The following is a 20889-nucleotide window of genomic DNA, read 5'->3' on the forward strand; positions in this document are numbered from 1 at the left end:
GATTAAAAATAAATCGGAGCGAATACGTGAAATATGCTCATTCTGATTACATTCGTAAAGCTCGCTGCTTGCGGCCGACATTTGTATGCGCAGCAACGGAATTAATCAGTGCAGCTGTACCGGCGCGGCGTGAAGAAGGATAGCGCGCGTCCCTGAATATCACCCTCCTATGGCTATTTTTAGGGTACGTAGGTGGGCAGTGAGAGCAATCGGATATGGCCAGACAAGTGCAGCATGCATGACTGCTCTTCAAGTGCTCTCCTCCGGCTCACATCAAACGGCTGCCGAGGGATTCGGAATTTAACGTCGTTTTATTTCAGAGCGCTTTTCAATTGAAGACGTTGAATTATTCAAACGCCCTACCACCTGAATGCAACAGTTACCCATGCGACCTGCAGGTTCTCATATCACGTCTCGCGCAATACTATAGATACTATAGTATTGCGCGAATGGGCATACAATGGCTGATATGTATGCATCAGGCTCTGACTTATCAATCGCAGAAAAGCATGATTGTTTACCCCTTCTTTCATAGATATTCTACGCTCGTGGTAACTTTTTCTGGACAAAATTTAGTATGTACTAAGCTCGAAAATGACTGCTGATGCTCTAACACACTTGAGGTAAGACGTAACACCCTTTTGTGCCCTCAGGCTGTGGGGATGGCAAGTACCTGACTCTAAACGCCGATGCGTTCTTCATCGGAGGAGACCACTGCGAGAGGCTGGCGGCGGCGGCGGCCCAGAGGACAAGGCAGCAGGCATGTCTGTCTGTCTGTCTGTCTGTCTGTCTGTCTGTCTGTCTGTCTGTCTGTCTGTCTGTCTGTCTGTCTAATCTAAATTAAATCAGATGAAGGTCGGCGTTCATTTTATTGGATGCGAACTTAAATGAACGGTCACTCTCTACGACGACAAGTGATTGTTCGAGTGATCACGTCCTTACCCGATGGCGAGAGAGGAGACAATTTAAGGATGCCATGCGAGCCGTGCTGACATAAATCACTAGTCGGAATTCAGCAGGGATCAGGTGGACCGCTTTCCAAAACCAGGCTTGCTAAAGTAGTCGTTACTACTCTATTACGATCAATAACCTGTCGAATGTCTTCCCAAAGAATTATAATATGATGCGAAATCGAAAAGATCATAATCTATTCATCAGTATCGAAAAAATGATGGTTCATTAAAAAAATGCTTTAAGAATTGAATCTCATATTTAGACTCATCTCGGCTGATCCAAAATACGGCCGGTGGGCAGGCTGCGCCGCCGTACACATGTGCGTTGCGGGACAGTCCATGTCCTTCTCGTCTCCCAGCGAGCGGTAGGGCTGAATTCCTCGGCGTGTGACGCCGTGTGACCCCGTGTGACGGCGTGTAACGTCATGTGACACTGTGTGACGCTGTGTGACATTGCCTAATGCTCCCCACGTGGTAATGTGTGACGGTATATGACGTTATGTGACGCTGTGTGACGCAATGTGACGTTATATGACGCTGTGTGACACTCCTTCCCCCAGGTGGTGGTGTGTGACGCGCTCAGCCTGCCGTTCCGCGACGAGTCGGTGGACGCTGCCGTCTCTGTGGCTGTCATCCACCACCTGGCCACCACCGAGAGGCGGGTGCGCGCCCTGCGAGAGCTGGCCAGGGTGCTGCGTATCGGCGGCCGACTCATCGTCACAGTCTGGGCCATGGAGCAGCGAGCCAGGAAGGTGGGCTTTTGGAGACCACAGCCAATAAGAGGGGAGTGAATGTTTTTGGCATCTTGCGTTCTCATTGATTGTGTCCAACAAACGACCAATATATCAACACGTCTATACCCATCTATACCCATTCATCTATTTCCATTCAAGAGTCTGCCTAAAATGTTTGCGGTAACAGCATCAGCCTCCCATTGTTAAGCCTAGTCAGATGTATGTTCAATTCCATGAACCGCTCTGTTGACGGCGCTGTCCCCCGTGCCGCCAGTTCGAGTCTCAGGACGTGTTGGTGCCGTGGGATCAGTCACAGTCACAGAGCAGCTCAGACCAGACATCAGCCGCCGCCGAGCCCGACGTGACCTCCACGGCTTCCGAGGAAGACCTGCTGGCCTACAACGCCTTCACGCAGAACAGCGACTCGGACTCGACTAGGTCCTCCAGGTGAGTCGAGAGTCGGTCAGTGATTCGGACTCAACTAGGTGAGTCCAGGTGAGTCGAGAGTCGATCTGTGACTCAGACTCGACTAGGTCATCTAGGAGAGTGGAGACTCCACCCGACCTCACCAAACGTCGAGGTAGTCGGCCCGTCTGCAGGGACTCCAGCTCGACTTGGTCTTCCAGGAAAGCCAAGAGCCGACCTTTTCCCACCCGCTGTGGGGGAATTTGACCGGTTCTCTGAGGCTCACACTGCGCAGATCCGTTCGCCTTTGGTTGTCTAAAACGTGCTTACATTGGTGTAAGATTTAAGACTGCTTAGCAAACTTCGACGGTTCGTTCTTTTATTTTCGTTTTATTGATTCATTCATTTCCATTTCTAATAAATTGTACATGTTGATCTATGCATTTTGTTCCTTTTCAAGGAGAAAAATAAGGAAAAAGAGCATGAAACTGTTGGATTAGTGTATTTGTTGGTTTGTCGATTTGACAATTTGTTCTGCTCATGGAATGTTTTTGGCGTAACCACGACATACGGAGCTCTTTTTCTGTATAATCCACTGTTAGACGTCACCTGTGCCCTTGACGAAAAACCTTTCCTCACTTGCAGATGACTATAAACTGCAAATCATGAAATCAGCAAAACTTTTGCAATTACCAATCATTGAGATCAATAGGATTTACGATTAATGGAATCAAACTGCACAAGGTTAAAAACTCCACAGCAAAGCGCTTACCTACACTGAGCGGTGGGGAGAAAATCCCGGTCGGGACACTCCTTTAAAGTGAATAAATGAACGTCCCAGCTGTGCTGGAGCTAGCTATTTCGGTAGCCCTGCCATTTATAATATTTGCCTATGGAGAATTACTAAGAGTTTTGGCGAATAATGGCTGACGCGAGCAAGACAAAAATAGCCGGGCTATTAGAATGACAAAATGCTGTTCTCCATTTAAGCTTCACTAGCTCAACCTCCTTCCACTGCACCGGAGATCCGTGTCCTTACTTACTTTGCAGACGTAGTTAATTTTATATGTTCGTGCTGGTGGGCTAAAAGTGGGCGTAGCGTCGGACAGCAATGCTGCGCAATGAAATAAAGTATCGCTCAGCGAGCTTTCGGGCCACCGGACCTAAGACATTTATTCAATCATCGAGCCTGTTGCTAAATTTCTCAAAGTCATAAAACCAGTATTCGTCCAATAACTAGTTTTACGACGAGTTTTACCCCCAACAGGTTACAGGATAGTTTGCGTCAGCCCCGACGGTAACGGATAAAAACCGTTTAAAACACACTTGAGGACTTTAAAAAGCATAAATTAGAGATGGTTAAAGGAATCGTGGATTGTGGAATATAGGTAGCACATCATCATAAAAAATCGATGCGTCAGGGACTCAGGACGATTGAATCAATTAAACTATCCAAATGTCGTGTTTCTGCTATAACAGATGGCAATTTTCGTCATATGTCACATCGGTAGCCTATACTTTATTCACTTACAGGGTGTCCCAAAACTAAGGTCATGATTTAAAATGGAAATATCTTGAGAAGTAATAATCCGAATGACTTCAAATTTTAGCATGTGCAAGCTACATTCATAAAATTAGTTTCTTGCATACTTAAATTATTTTTGATAAATACTACACCGAGCAGTACGCAGAGAGCTGAAGTGCTCAAATTTCAGCTCTTAGTGAGGTCACGTCATTGGAACCAAGCGTAAATAACGCTCAGTTTTCGGCCCTTTGAAACCCATATCCCTTCGCCCTATCTATGAACTAATTCATAGTTTTGTCGCAACCGGCAAAACGCCAGAAAAAAAGTATAATATGCGCACACGGCATACATACTTGGCCCCCTTTCATTCAAGGTCCCGAGGACGACAACAGGAATTCGGTGATGATAAACTAAGAGAGGTGGCGGAGTGTCCTCTGGTGGTTATTCCGCTCACCGTAGAGCAGCTCTGCCGACACCATCAACCAGGTAGTGGTTTCGGCAGGGTGGAGATCCGTCCTGAAGACCATGTATTGTCTCCGAGATTGGATGTGAATTCGGGTGATTTTCTAATAGCACCGCCATCGTATGACCTATGTACGCGGTCACCTGATTTAACACCTCAATATTTTCATTCCCTGGGTACCCATCGGAGAAATTGTCATTGGGTACATCCCAGCAAGCCAGGGAGAGCTACGGGATGAGTCGTCTGAGCAAACATAAGCGGTATCGCACCAGAAAATGGCCTCAGAATGGAAGTGGATGCCAATTGCAGTCTATAAATATTCAACGCATGCAACCAAAAATGGTAGGTAACCATGCAGAAAAGCAGTAAATGTGGGACTACGAACCGATATATTGACTCATATTTATATCAGAATTAAATTTTTATTAAATGCCCTTTCATATGATACCTTTTTTATATCTATCCATCGCATATTTTCGTAGATATGGCGAAAACAAATGATGACGTTACTTTTGGGACACCCTGTATTTATAGGTGACTATGCCTATCCATCTAACGTGATCTTCACGTATTTCATTTTTAACTTCATCTCAGCTATACTCAGCAGAGAGGATCGATAGTCGTCTTGATAACGGCAGTGCCTTGCTGCCTGTGATGCCGTACCCATCGCTTGAACTCAAAGTTTACTGCGAATTTAGTGGCAAATGAATGCTGTAAAGAACCTTGTAAGTTAAGGTATATTCCCGCTAAAGACGGGAGCGAAGCGATCGCCCAACTGGAGGGAGGTTTCAGTGAAATAAATGCTTCCCATCCGTTCGACTTACGACGCTCGAAAACGGCCGCCAGCGACGGCCAATAGCGGGAGCGATGAAAGAGGAAGGAGTTCAGCCCCGCTGCCGGCTGGCCGCGCCGGGCGGTGGCTTGGCGAAGGGCGAACGGACACGGACACGGACAAACGGTCACGGACATGGACAAACGGACACGGGAACGGACAAACAGATACAGACAAACGGACACGGGCACAGACAAAGGGATTCAGACAAACGGACACGGAGAAACGGAAACGAAATGCTGACATGAACAAACTGACACGGGCACGGACAAACAGACATACGGACAGATAATGTGGACCAACAGACCTACGGACAGATAATGTAAGCACGGATATGTGAACACGCGGACACGGACGCATGGAGATTGACACAGACACAGACACAGACACATACACACAGAGAGACACAGGGACGCACGGACAAACGAGCACACAGACACTCTGACACGAAAACTTACAACCACTCGACCAAGTCTCCCTCATAAGGAGTATGTAGGGAGCCAGGAGCACGAACGGGATTAGGTCCAGATCCAGTTGTATGCAAGGGATGCGTAGTTTAGGTATACTATGTGTCCGAAATAGCACGAGCAAATATTTCCATTATGCATGCACCATGTGCGTGCTAGAGGAATGCTTTGCGTGCTTACGAGCCTCACTCGTACCTCAGTACACTTGTTTCACCGTGCAATAAGTATTCAAGTGCCCTGTTTCCGCTTGTGTATACGACTTGCAAGCATCAGACATCTCAGGTGGTACTTTTGCCAAGAGTACTTTTACGTCATAGGTCGATTAGTGCAACGGACTAACGTGTTATGAAGCAGGAGTTCGTGAGCTAAGGTGAAGGGAAGTCGCCGACGTCGGCAGTTTGGTCTGCAGCTTTATCTATTCATACCGGTCGATCAACGAAACTTTTGCCATTACTGACAGAGTGATTTAATTGAAGAGCTTCCGGCACAGTTCATCATTTCTGGTCTCGAACTTTTCACACGATGAGAGGCGAAATGCGTCAATTAATTATGACTGTCCGTAACTACGGAGTACCGAACTCCTCTGCCAAGCTCTTCTGTCCCTACTCCAAGCTGAAGTGTCCACTCGGAGCGTAGATGTTTTCACCGCTCTATCAGCGTAATTGGATCGCCAACTGCATTCATTTAAACACTGCTTAAGCCTTCAGGAGTGCTCAGAAAGACATTTTTCCGACGGAACTTCCAGAACCGCCTTTCCCGACGTACTCCAAGACTCCACTCATTCATAACGTATATGAACACAATAAAATCCACTGCTGCACCGGTGGCCCAATCAATTAAACGTGCTTCCTTTTCATCGCCAGTGGAAGACAATTAACGCTACCCTACACCACGTAACTGCGCCAGTGCGTGCCTGAGATTGCGACTGGCGGAAAAGCGTCCCATCCCACTGATGATCGAAGAACCGGGTCTTGTTTGTTGTCAGGTTCCTGAGCCGTCGGGCCACGAGGCGACCGCGGCGGGTGCGAGCCATCGACCCAAAGCTGCCCAGCTCGTCACAGAGCTCGTCAGATCTCTCGTCTCCCAGCGAGTCCTGCTACAGTTTCGTCAGGCGCGCTCTCCAGGTGAGTGTCGACTGTAGAGCTAGCTTGGGCTCTTCACGGCTCTCCATCGAATAGTCCGAGAGACTGCTATTCGACTTATCTTTATCACAGTCATTATTACTGAATAGTGTTTTCCTCTGAAAGTGGATTTCTGACACGCTATCGTGCTGCCTGACACCTCTCCGTCCATAGTCTTACAGAAGCATATACCAAATGTTTTGCCTCGCTTTCCAAATATCCGCCTGACGTCCTATTGTGTGGTGTTTCACAGAAGCTGGCACGGCGCGGAGAGATCGGTGCTGGTCGACCACGCTCCTTCTCCCCTTGGCCAGAAACCTCAGACGCCAAGCCCGACGCCAAGGCAGACGCCAAGCCTGCCGAAGACGACGACCAGCTAATCGAGATTCGGTTGGACGACGACGTCAGCGCCCTGGAAGAGTCGACTATCGCCAACCGTGGCGTGCCGGTCGCCGGGCAGCTGGCAACCTTCAAGTCGCACAGTGTCGGAGACGTGTGGAGCTTGCTGGCGGCACTACGCGGCGCTAAGAGACCGGATGGTACCGAGGAGCGACGGGGAGAAGCTGGTAGGACTTCGTTGCCGACCGACCGTCCCCGCAGCTGTCCGTTCGACTCTGTTGGCCTGGACTCGACGCAGCGGAGGCAGATACCGGCCAGGTCCGCCAATCGCAAGTCGGTGACGTTCTCCACCCAGTCGCTGACGTTACCGCGAGACAGACCTCCTCCCAGTGACGTGGTCACCGCCAAGTCCAAGAGCGACAGCGTGTTGGATGCCCGAGTGCGCTCTTGCGAGCTGCTACGAGCCGCGCTCAGCACTGTCCCTGAGACACGTGAGGCGATGGACGAGGCACGAGAGGTGACCGACGAGGCAAGAGAAGCAGGCGACGAGACGAGGACACGGCAGAAGCCGGCGCTGGTGCGTCAGCAGCGCTGTGAGGAGGCCGTCCGGCGTCTGTCGGAGGCAGAGGCGAACGCGGTGGACACCAGGATAGGTCGTCTCACTGGAAAGCAGAGCTCCCTGAACGAGAACCTAATCCACTCGGACCGGTTACTAGAGCGAGAGAAACTTCAGTCGGAGATTGTCAAACAGCGCAGCCTGAATGATAGCTACCTGTACGGGAAGCTGGAGAATGCCGAAACGATGCCCCAAGATGGCTTCTTGGCAAGCTACAAACGGCTAAAAATTATCAGAGACAGTCTGGGAAAGCTAAGCGAGAGTTTGGAAAAGATTGCTGAAAACGAGCCACCCACGTCCTCGCTCAAAAATGGTTTTGTCAAGATGGTGCGCAACTGGACCGATGGTGGGACAGCGCATGCAGAACATACTGATTCTTCCGTTGATGAACCTGATCCACAGACGACTGACGCAGAATGTCCCGAGTCATCCCAGTCCTCGTCAGAAACATGCCGCGTCCCAGACCCTCCTCCAATACCACCGGTGCCGGTGCAGGTGTCTGGACCGGCGGCCAACCCAGACCGGTCCAACGCGCCTCCAGCCGATCTCTCCGCAAAGCCGGTGACTCCGGCGACCGGCTCCCGGATCGAGCGACGCGCCATGTACCGGTTCGCCTCCCGCGAGCGGCGCACCTCCAAAGAGGAGAGCTCCGACAGTTCTAAGGAGAACAGCTTCCAGAGTGACACGAGCCTGGACTCTGAGGACAGCTGTGTGTCGGTGATATTCGTTCCCAAGCGTGAGACGGCCACCAACGCTGTGACAGAGAACGGCGTGAAGCCACGCAGCTGCTCTGTGTCCAGTGAGTCGTCCGGCAGCTCTTCACCACGATCACCCCGGTCCCTGACGTCCGGGCCACCTTCGCCCACCCGCACACCCGGTGCCCTGGCCAGACTCAACATGCTGAAAACTCGGCCTAAGTTGGGTCCACAGCTGCCTCTGGTCGGGAGATTTCCGCTGCTGGCACCACCCCCGGGCAAAACATTGCCGAATGGCGCAGACTCCACTCCCAGTATAACTTTGGCAACCACTCAAGGCCAAACTCCGGTTCAGAAACAGACCACGACTTCCCCTCCAGCGATCCCTCCACGTTCGAAGCCGGTTCCTGCTCCAAGTGCATCCGAGTCTCCCCCTCCAACTCCGATGTCGCTGTCAACTCCAAGCCCTGCACCAATCCCTCCCCCGCTGCCACCCCGACCCACCACCGTCCCCATTCCTGCCGAACAGCCGACGCCCTCCAAAGATCCCGCCCGTGATGATCCGATGCCTCGTGCCACTGTCGACTGCGCACCTCGCCTGTCGGCCTGTCCTTCCTGTGAGATGACCGCTCTAGCGACCAACAACAGCTTTCGGAAGAGTTCTGCGCCGCCTCCAGCTGACAGTGTCAACAACAACGTGCAGGTGAAGCTGGATGCAGCTGCGGCGGCCGGCGCGCTGCTCGACCGGCGCTGTATGAGCTCGGCGGTCCCCTCACGCTCGGCAGGCGCGGCGCGAGTGGAGCTCGTCACGGCTGCCCCGGTCTCGGCGCTGGCCCTGCAGCCGAGCGGTGGTCTGGAGGTGGTGCGCCGGCCGGGCGTTCAGGGCCTGCGGGCGGCCGGTCGCGCCGCGCCCGCCTTCCTCACGTTCGAGGTGTTTCACCCGGAGACCGATGACCTGGACTCGGAGAGCTCGTGTGGCAGCAGCAGCGACAGCAGCGCGTGCAGCGTGCTCAGTCAGCTGGCCGACTGGCCGAGCTCGCAGGAGCTGCTCGACCTCGACCGGGATATCGAGCTTCAGCAGCAGGAGCAGAGGGAAGCGGAAGAGGGCGGGACGTCCAAGCAAAGTCAGGATACTGAGATTGGCGCATATTTGCCTGCGGAGGAACAGCCGGGGAGTGCAGAGAAACTGAAACTCTCGGAGCAGTCTGTGAGGACAGTGAAACCGGAGAACTCGGAACGTCAGGGGAGGGCAGAAAAACTGGGCCTCTCGGAGCGATGCGGGAGGTTGAAAGAGCTTGGAGGCGGTAGCAGTGAAGAGAAGCTGCCAGAGCTTGACCGCGATCTTACCGTGCTGGAGGTGCAAGACGTAAAGCTGGTGCCAAACTCGTCTCTCTGTCCACTTGCTTCGCAGGAGCGACGTCTCACTGACACTAATTCAGGTGAGTGAATCACCCAACACCGTTACTAAAAGAAACAATTATTGATCTGGTGCTAATTTGGACCATGGACGACTCCGTATGAGTTTTGTTATGAACGACTTAGAGTACGAGTATATGTAATAAATTCGAACATCATGACGAACTTAATATAAGATTCGATAAGGTATTTTATAGGTTCTACTACGTAGCATTTTTTCTGTCAATTAAAGTAACCAGCTGTAGCCTAGTAACCTGGACTGTAACCAAGCGCTCTCGAACAGCAAGTCGCTAATTTTGACTGCTGATTGGGAGCATACTCCATTCACACCTTTTGTCCATTTTCAGACACACGACCTCCCCTGAGCTCCAAGACCTCCAGCGCAGAGACCCTGGAACCAGCCGACCGCGCGGCCGCCGGCACCGCAGCCGCCGCCTCTGCCGGGTCGGTCGGCTCTGAATTCCGCTCGGCTTCGCCTAACAAGCTTGTTAGTGTCGACCGGGTCCCGGCGGGCCCGCCTTCGACGACGGGTCGACCTCCGGTCACATTATCCGGCGGCCCCGAGCCGAGAGACGCGCCGGGCTCCGGGAGCGGGCCGACCGCTTTGTCCTCTGTGATCGACGAGTCGGCGCCGCGTGCTGAATCGAGTGTTGGCGCCGACACAGCGGGGGAGGACCCAGGGCGGGCGGCGGTGACGGCTGTCGAGGGGAACAGTGACGCCGCAGAGATTGATGATGTTGCTAAGGGTGGTGTGGTAGGCACGGCGGTACGCTCGGAGGAGTGCAGCGGAGAGTCGGGTGGCAGCGGGGTTACACGTTGCGACCCGGAACAGCCAGCGGCGGTGAGCGGCGCCCGCTGCCGTCGGAAGGTGACGCTGGCTCGCCTGGACGCTCCGCCGCTGGAGCGAGTCGCCGAGGAGGCAGAAACGGCAGCAGTGCGGCGGAGACCAGTCTCCAGCCTCGGCTCAGCCTCCTCAATGTCGGAGGCGGAGACGAGCCGACCGCCGGCGCTGGCCGCCGCGCGTGCCTCCAGTCTCAGCTCGAGCTCGGCAGGGTCGGTGGGACGGAGAGCGCCGAGCCTGGCCACCGCCCGCGCCTCTCCCTCCTCGCCGTGGAGCTCCGGTTCGAGCGTGTCAGACGGACTGCGCGCTCCGAGCCTGGCGACCGGGCGCGGGTCGCTGACCTCCACCCTCAGCTCGGCGTCCAGCCTGTGGACGTCGGACGGCTCTCGGGCCGGCCACAGTCACAGCTGGGGGTCGAGCCGCTCCACCTCAGATGGCGCCACCAGTCTGACCGAGCCGAGCGGCGCAGAGAGCCCGGCCGGCCGGCCCGCCGCCGACAGCGCCACCACCGCCAGACGCATCTTCGACCAGGCGGAGGCGGACGCGGCGGCGGCGGAGGTGGCGGCGGCGGCAGCGGCAGCAGCGGCCTCTGAGGGAAGCCCGGAGGAGGCGGACAGCCAGGAGGCGTCGTCGGAGGGCTCTCCGCGACCCGATCAGGGCGGCACCTTCGGTCACCACCGCTATTATCATGTCTTCCGCGAGGGTGAGCTCGACAGACTCATCAGCAAGTACGTGGACAACCTGCACATCATCTCGTCCTACTACGACCACGCCAACTGGTGTGTAGTGGCCGAGAAAGTGCAGGTGTGGACCATCTAGCTGGAGACGCTGGTGTGTTGACCACCGCCTGACCGGCCCATCGCGGCCCATGAGTGACGAACACTGTACTCCCGCAGCCAATCCTTGCCAGTTGCGTCGTCGTGTCGTCACACATTCACTGGAGTGATGACGCCTTTCTCTATTTCTCCGTTTATAAGAAATATAGCCAATCGCGTTTAGAGACATATCGCTGAAACTCCCCTGTCGGCACCGATGACTCGACTCGGGACGCGCGCTGGTTTGAGCTGCACGGGTACCTTCACGACGACACGACCGAGACGTTGATCTCTATGTAGGTGGTCCTCCAAGGCTGTAGGCTTCCGTTATGCGTCTCGCTCCGTTACGGCTCGCTTAGCTCACGGAATCGAGTGTCTCCCGATCCTCGGCGGGCGATCCGTGACAGAAAGACAAATGCTAGTCGTACTGAGTACGTCTGAACATATATACAGAGGATGTATTGTTTTCAATAATGTCGTTATATGAATCGTTATACGATGATGCCAAGTTATGTTTCCTGTACCTATCAAATAAAACTGGAAGACGAGGGGACGGCATCAGCGAAGGCGTTTTAGCGTTGAGGTATGGATACCCAGAAGGCACATGCTTACGATGCCGTAATACGATAAAAGGTCTTGCCCAGGCCCCAGACTCCAGAGCTATCTGCAATCGCCAAGCTGCAATCATACAAGGTAGGCAATACTCATTAGTCCATGTTGAACCACTGACATGCCATACTAATAAAATGTACCGTATGCAATACATTACAATTAGGTATATGTCCATCACGGAATGGCATTATTTCGTCTCGAAAGGCCCAGCTCGATAAATTTTTATTACGTTTTTAGATTACTAGAGGTACAGGTTTACGCGATAACTGTATGTTTTGATTTATGTTATGTTACGGGTGCATTAGTTTTGGGTGATTGACTTGTATTCTTAGCTGTATTATTTGGGTAGATTTGGGTAGCTGTTTTTAATTGAACTGTAAGGGATGGTGATAGTTGCGGGGTGTTCAAGTGTTTTGTATGTTGGGCCCTTTTTGAACTCAACCCTACTCCTACCCTACCCCTACCCTACCCTACCCCTACCCTATCCTACACTACCCCCTACCCTACCCTACCCTATCCTACCCTACCCTTACACTACCCTACCCTACCCTATCCTACCCTACCCCTACACTACCCTACCCTACCCTACCCCTACACTACACTACCCTACCCTACCCTACCTTACCCTACCCTACCCTACCCTACCCTACCCTACCCTATCCTACCCTACCCTTACACTACCCTACCCTACCCTACCCTACCCTACCCTACCCTACCCTACCCCTACAGTACCCTACCCTACCCCTACTGCCTACCCTACCCTACCCTACCCTACCCTACCCTACCCTACCCTACCCCTTCCCCTTCCCCTACCCCTACCCTACCCCTACCCCTACCCTACCCTACCCTACCCTACCTAACTCTACCCTACCCTACCCTACCCTACCCTACCCTACCCTACCCTTACACTACCCTACCCTACCCTACCCTTACCCTACCTTGCCCTACCCTACCCTACCCTACCTAACTCTACCCTACCCTACCCTACCCTACCCTACCCTACCCTACCCTACCCTACCCTACAATCCCCTACCCAACCCTACCCTACAATCCCCTACCCTACCCTACCCTACACTACAATCCCCTACCCAACCCTACCCTACAATCCCCTACCCTACCCTACCCTACCCTACCCTACCCTACGCTACACTACACTACCACCGACAGTCCAAGTTTCAGCTAAATCGGCCCAGAAACGGCTGAGATATTGCAAAAACAAATTAATTGTAATTACTGGCGAATCCCCTTGGCGAGCGGTGCCTTGTGTCGACCTTCGTTGTCAAAGGTCAACGACCTCCCGGCTCTGATGCTTTTCACTCAGTTTTCTAAGCGAACAACTGAGCCTAAAGCACGTGCCTTCTGCTCGGCGCCGGTCGCGGCCGCACCACGTGCACACCGCTGAACCCACACCCTCGAAAATTTTATACGACAATTGAGTGCACGCGTCCGACTTACAGCGAAAATTTCACCCCCGTAGCCCTTACCGTTCCCGAGCAATAGCCTGTTGCCGATTCTAGTGTAAACCCTATGGCACACCACGTCAGCACGCGCCACGGGCGCACCCCCGGCTGCATCGTGCCCAAAATTTAATACGACCTGTTGAATGACGCGACCCACGAGTGGCACAAATTTCACCCTCCTGCGTCAATCGACGGCTTTGCAATAGCCGTTTTTGGGCGTAACCCCGACGGCGGACTTTTTAAGATTTATAATAGTAGACTAGAGGTACAGGTTTACGCGATAACTGTATGTTTTGATATGTATGATTAACGGATGCATTAGTTTGGGTGTAGAAACTTTCATTTTTATTGGTATTATTTGTGTAGAACTGGGTAACTGCTTTTAATTGAACTGTAAAGTATGATGGTGATGCATGCGAGTTGTTCGAGCCCTTTGTAAGTCAATTCAACCCTACCCTACCCTACCCTACCCTACCCTACCCTACCCTACCCTACCCTACCCTACCCTACCCCTACACTACCCTACCCTACCCTACCCTTACACTACCCTACCCTACCCTACCCCACCCTACCCTACCCTACCCTACCCTACCCTACCCTACCCTACTCTACCCTACCCTACCCTACAATCCCCTACCCTACCCTACCCTACCCTACCCTACCCCTACACTATACCCTACACTACCCTACCCTACCCTAGCCTACCCTACCCCTACCCTACCCTACCCTACCCTACACTACCCTACTCTACCCTACCCTACCCTACAATCCCCTACCCTACCCTACCCTACCCTACCCTACCCTACAATCCCCTACCCTACCCTACCCTACCCTACCCCTAACCCTACCCTACCCTACCCCTACATTGCCCTACCCTACCCTACCCCTACCCTACCCTTACACTACCCTACCATACCCTACCCTACCCTACCCTACCCTACCCTACCCCTACCCTACCCTACCCTACCCTACCCCTACCCTACCCCTACCTCTACCCCTACCCTACCCTACCCTACCCTACCCTACCCTACCCTACCCTACCCTACCCTACCCTACCCTACCCTACCCTACCCTACCCTTACCCTACCCTGCCCTACCAGCTACCCTACCCTACCCTTACACTACCCTACCCTACCCTACCCTACCCCTACACTACCCTACCCTACCCTACCCTACCCTACCCTAACCTACCCTACCCTACCCTACCCTACCCTAAACTACACTACCACCAACAGTCCAAGTTTCAGCTAAATCGGCCCAGAAACGGCTGAGATATTGCAAAAACAAATTTATTGTATTTACTGGTGATCCCCTTGGCGAGCGGTGCCCGGCGCCGGTATTCATTGTCAAAGTTCAACGACCTCCCGGCTCTGATGCTTTTCACTCAGTTTTAAGCGAACAACTGAACCTAAAGCACGTGCCTTCTGCTCGGCACCGGTCGCGGCCCCACCACGTGCACACCGCTGAACCCACACCGTCGAAAATTTAATACGACAAATGAGTGCACGCGCTCGACTTTGCGTGAAAATTTCAGCCCCGTAGCCCTTACCGTTCCCGAGCAATAGCCTGTTTTTGCTGTTTTTAATGTTAACCCTATGGCGCACATGAGCACGCGCCACGGGCGCACCCCCGGCCGAATCATGCCCAAAATTTGATACGACCTGTTGAATGACGTGACCCACGAGTCGTCAAAATTTCACCCTCCTGCGTCAATCGACGGCGCCGTAATAAGCCTTTTAGGGAGTAACCCCGACGGCGGCGTGGGCGGCGGCGGACTTTTTAAGATTTATAATAGTAGATTTCCCTACCGGGTAGGGAAAGGTAGTGTAGGAGTAGGGTAGGGTAGGGTAGGGTAGGGTAGAGTAGGGTAGGGTAGTGTAGGGGTAGGGTAGGGTAGGGTAGGGTTGCATTGAGTAACATCCTAACTTACAAAGGGCTCGAACAACTCGCAAGGGCCTACCCCTACCCTACCCTACCCTACCCTACTCCTACACTACCCTACCCTACCCTACCCTACCCTACCCTACCCTACCCTACCCTACTCCTACACTAACCTACCCTACCCCTACCCTACCCTACCCTACCCTACTCCTACACTAACCTACCCTACCCCTACCCTACCCTACCCTACCCTTACACTACCCAACCCTACCCTACCCTACCCTACCCTACTCTACCCTACCCTACCCTACCCTACCCCTACACTACCCTACCCTACCCTACCCCTACACTACCCTACCCTACCCTACCACACTACCCTACCCTACCCTACCCCTACCCTACCCTACCCTACCCTACCCTACACTACCATACCCTACCCTACCTTACCCTACCCTAACCCTACCCCTACACTGCCCTACCCTACCCTACCCCTACCCTACCCTACCCCACCCTACGATACCCTACCCCTACACTACCCTACCCTACCCTACCCCTACCCTACCCTACCCTACCCCTATACTACCCTACCCTATCCTACCCCTACCCCTACCCCTACCCTACCCTACCCTACCCTACCCTACCCCACCCTACCTTACCCTACCCAACCCTACCCTACCCTACCCTACCCTACCCTACCCTACCCTACACTACCACCGACAGTCCAAGTTTCAGCTAAATCGGCCCAGAAACGGCTGAGATATTGCAAAAACAAATGAATTGTATTTACTGGCGAATCCCCTTGGCGAGCGGTGCCCTGTGTCGGCCTTCGTTGTCAAAGGTCAACGACCTGCCGGCTCTGATGCTTTTCACTCAGTTTTTTAAGCGAACAACTGAGCCTAAAGCACGTGCCCTCTGCTCGGCGCCGGTCGCGATTCTAATGCTAACCCTATGGCGCACATGAGCACGCGCCACGGGTGCACCCCTGGCCGCATCGTGCCCAAAATTTAATACGACCTGTTGAATTACGTGACCCACGAGTCGTGAAAATTTCACCCTCCTGCGTCAATCGACGGCGCCGCAATAAGCGTTTTTGGGAGTAACACCGACTGCGTAACCCCGACGGCGGCGGCGGCGGACTTTTTAAGATTTATAATAGTAGACTAGAGGTACAGGTTTACGCGATAACAGTATGTTTTGATTTATGTTATGTTACGGGTGCATTAGTTTGGGTGATTGACTTGTATTTTTAGCTGTATTATTTGGGTAGATTTGGGTAGCTGTTTTTAATTGAACTGTAAGGGATGGTGACAGTTGCGGGGTGTTCAAGTGTTTTGTATGTTGGACCCTTTTTGAACTCAACCCTACCCCTACCCTACCCCTACCCTACCCTACCCTACCCTACCCTACCCTACCCTACCCCTACACTACCCTACCATACCCTACCCTACCCCTACACTACCCTACCCTATCTTACCACTACCCTACCCTACCCTTCCCTACCCTACCCTACCCTACCCCTACACTACCCTACCCTACCCTCCTACCCTACCCCTACACTACCCTACCCTACCATACCCTACCCTACCCCTACACTACCCTACCCTATCTTACCACTACCCTACCCTACCCTTCCCTACCCTACCCTACCCTACCCTACCCTACCCTGCCCCTACCCTACCCTACCCGACCCTAACCTACCCTACCTTACCCTACCCTACCCTACCCCTACACTATCCTACCCTACCCTACCCTACCCTACCCTACTCATACACTACCCTACCTTACCCTACCCTACCCTACCCTACTCCTACACTAACCTACCCTACCCTACCCCTACCCTACCCTACCCCTACACTACCCTAACCTACCCTACCCTACCCTACTCATACACTACCCTACCTTACCCTACCATACCCTACTCTTCCCTACCCTACCCTACTCCTACACTAACCTACCCTACCCTACCCTACCCTACCCCTACACTATCCTACCCTACCCTACCCTACCCTACCCTACCCTACTCATACACTACCCTACCTTACCCTACCCTACCCTACCCTTGCCTACCCTACCCTACTCCTACACTAACCTACCCTACCCTATCCTACCCTACCCTACCCTACCCCTACCCTACCCAACCCCTACACTACCCTGACCTACCCTACCCTACCCTACCCTACCCCTACACTATCCTACCCTACCCTACCCTACCCTACCCTACTCATACACTACCCTACCTTACCCTACCCTACCCTTCCCTACCCTACCCTACCCTACCCTTCCCTACCCTACCCTACCCTACTCCTACACTAACCTACCCTACCCTATCCTGCCCTACTCTATCCTACCCTACCCTAACCTACCCCTACCCTAACCTACCCCTTCACTACCCTACCCTACCCTACCCTAACCTACCCTACCATATCCTACCCTACCCTACCCTACCCTACCCTACCCTACACTGCCACCGACAATCCAAGTTTCAGCTAAATCGGCCCAGAAACGGTTGAGATATTGCAAAAACAAATTAATTGTATTTACTGGCGAATCCCCTTGGCGAGCGGTGCCCTGTGTCGGCCTTCGTTGTCAAAGGTCAATGACCTGCCGGCTCTGATGCTTTTCACGGTATGCTTTTCACTTAGTTTTTTAAGCGAACAACTGAGCCTAAAGCACGTGCCCTCTGCTCGGCGCCGGTCGCGATTCTAATGTTAACCCTATGGCGCACATGAGCACGCGCCACGGGTGCACCCCCGGCCGAATCGTGCCCAAAATTTAATACGACCTGTTGAATTACGTGACCCACGAGTCGTGAAAATTTCACCCTCGTGCGTCAATCGACGGCGCCGCAATAGGCGTTTTTGGGAGTAACGCCGGCTGCGTAACCCCGACGGCGGCGGACTTTTTAAGATTTATAATAGTAGACTAGAGGTACAGGTTTACGCGATAACTGTATGTTTTGATATGCATGATTAACGGATGCATGTTTGGGTGTAGAAACTTGCATTTTTATTGGTATTATTTGTGTAGAACCATGGGTAACTGCTTTAATTGAACTGTAAAGTATGATGGTGATGCATGCGAGTTGTTCGAGCCCTTTGTAAGTCAATTCAGCCCTACCCTACCCTACCCTACCCTACCCTACCCTACCCTACCCCTACCCCTACCCCTACACTACCCTACCCTACCCTACCCTTACACTACCCTACCCTACCCTACCCTACCCTTACACTACCCTACCCTACCCTACCCTACCCTACAATCCCTTACCCTACCCTACCCTACCTTACCCTACCCTACCCTACCCCTACCCCTACACTACCCTACCCCTACCCTACCCTACTCTACCCTACCCTACCCTACTCTACCCTACCCTACCCTACCCTACAATCCCCTACCCTACCCTACCCTACCCTACCCTACCCTTACACTACCCTACCCTACCCTACCCTACCCTACCCTACCCTACCCTACCCTACCCTACCCTACCCTTACACTACCCTACCCTACCCTACCCTACCCTATCCTACCCTACCCTACCCTACCCTACCCTTACACTACCCTACCCTACCCTACCCTAGCCTTCTCTACCCTACCCTACCCTACCCTACCCTACCCTACCCTACCCTACCCTACCCTACCCTACCATACACTACCCTACCATACACTACCCTACCATACACTACCCTACCTTACACTACCACCGACAGTCCAAGTTTCAGCTAAATCGGCCCAGAAACGGCTGAGATATTGCAAACACAAATTAATTGTATTTACTGGCGAATCCTCTTGGCGAGCGGTGCCCGGCGTCGGTATTCATTGCCAAAGGTCAACGACCTCCCGGCTCTGATTTCACTCAGTTTTGCAAGCGAACAACTGAGCCTAAAGCACGTGCCTTCTGCTCGGCGCCGGTCGCGGCCCCATCACGTGCACACCGCTGAACCCACACCCTCGAAAATTTAATACTACAAATGAGTGCACGCGACCGACTTGGCGTGAAAATTTCACCCCCGTAGCCCTTACCGTTCCCGAGCAATAGCCTGTTGCCGATTCTAGTGTAAACCCTATGGCACACCACGTCAGCACGCGCCACGGACGCACCCCCGGCCGCATCGTGCCCAAAATTTAATACGACCTGTTGAATGACGCGACCCACGATTGGCAAAAATTTCACCCTCCTGCGTCAATCGACGGCGCCGCAATAGCCGTTTTGGGCGTCACGCCGGCAGCGTAACCCCGACGGCGGCGGACTTTTTAAGATTTATAATAGTAGATAGCTCCTCCTAATCTAACTCTCTTCTTTTCACCTTCAGCCAGCAGGAAAGTACCTAAGCAGCCGAAAGAAATGCTAATAGTTACGGAGCGAGCGAAGCGAGCGGAGTCTCATACTGAATTAAGGGAAAATCCTGAGGCCGGCCGTGGGGACGCTCTTCAAAAGCTAATATCTAGGAACGGGACATCCGATTGACAAGCGGTCTTCTTTACTGAATGTCACTTGGACGTAAAAGTTCTGTGGTGTGATGGCCACCATGCGTTCTTGCCAAACACCGCACGTGGCGCGTGGTAAAGTTGGACATTTTTTAAGAACCCCCAAAATTGCAACCTCAATAACGGCACAACAGTTGGGCCGATTGAATTGAAACTCGGTACACAGTTAGGTCTCCATCAGATAATTCATCTGCATGTGTTAAGGTTGGGGTGCTACAGCACGTGCGCACGTGCAGGGGGCGCTCCCAGATCTCGAGAACGGCTGGGCCGATTGCGCTCAAATTTGGTACACGGTTGGGGACCAGTTAGTAGGGTGCCGTGCAAAAGTCAGTTTGGACCCCGCTTGCACGTGCGCACGTGCAGTGTGCCGCTTCCAGATCTCGAGAACGGCTAGGCCGATTGCGCTGAAATTTGGCACATCGCTAATGACCGGTTAGTAGGGTGCAGTGCACAAGTTAGTTGAAGGTACCCCTCGCAATTTCGTACGTGCAAGGCCCATCCTCTCGCTCGCTCCGTTGGTCGCCCAAAAGGCGTTTTACTGGTTTTAGCAAATATCAGAGGGATGAGGCGTCCGACAGGCCAGCTTACCTTTTCTGAGTATTCCCTTTTCAATCTTTCGATTCAAATTTATCAAAGTTTAGCTAGGGTATTTTCTGACAGCTTTCACCACGAACCCACGTCAACCCTGAACTCATGCGGCTGAAAATGACGCTGGCGTGACGTTGGCAGCGACACCTGTATATAACTGCCAGGTGGCGCTGAAGTGTTGTTGAAAGTGTGCCGCCTGTGTATCGGTCGTAGGTAGGTCATACGACACGTAGCCGGGGATCAGCTCCAAACACCCCCCCCCCCCCAAACACTATCTCTGGCTTTTGAGAAAAGCTTTCTTTTCATTGCACCAAAGACAATGGATGGAAGGAAGTCGTATTCCAATCACTGACTTTCCAGTCGCTGTAGTGTGCCGATTCATTAGTCTTTGCAGCAGTGCTTCGTAAGTATGTGATATAGTACATGGTAATACCTAGGGGCCAATGACATACCTACAATAGACCAATAAAAAATAAAAGTTAAAAGTTTGTTGCTTCTTGTTAGTTCTGACCTCTCTGTCGTGAAGCTACTTACGTGTTTCAACTAAACTAGGTAATTAACCGTAGATTATAATTACAACACGACCGGGTGGACTACTTCTTACCCCCTCGTATCTCCGAAACTACTGGATGGATTCGCAA

The 20889-nt window shown here is 52.8% G+C and overlaps 1 protein-coding gene across 1 annotated transcript; it reads left to right on the forward strand.

The window, feature by feature from the left end:
• Positions 1-653: 653 nt before the first annotated feature.
• LOC122377255 (flocculation protein FLO11-like) lies at positions 654-11785 on the forward strand (the record flags this gene model as incomplete). The annotated part of the gene is made up of 6 exons (XM_043357214.1): positions 654-760; positions 1514-1705; positions 1962-2134; positions 6365-6503; positions 6754-9589; positions 9914-11785. Coding segments are annotated over 6 exons (4760 nt in total), but the record flags the coding sequence as incomplete, so codon positions are not given.
• Between the last annotated feature and the right edge of the window lie 9104 nt (positions 11786-20889).

This window comes from Amphibalanus amphitrite, unplaced genomic scaffold (genome assembly GCF_019059575.1).
Source record: "Amphibalanus amphitrite isolate SeventyFive unplaced genomic scaffold, NRLGWU_Aamphi_draft 002672F_arrow, whole genome shotgun sequence".
NCBI lineage: Eukaryota > Metazoa > Arthropoda > Thecostraca > Balanomorpha > Balanidae > Amphibalanus > Amphibalanus amphitrite.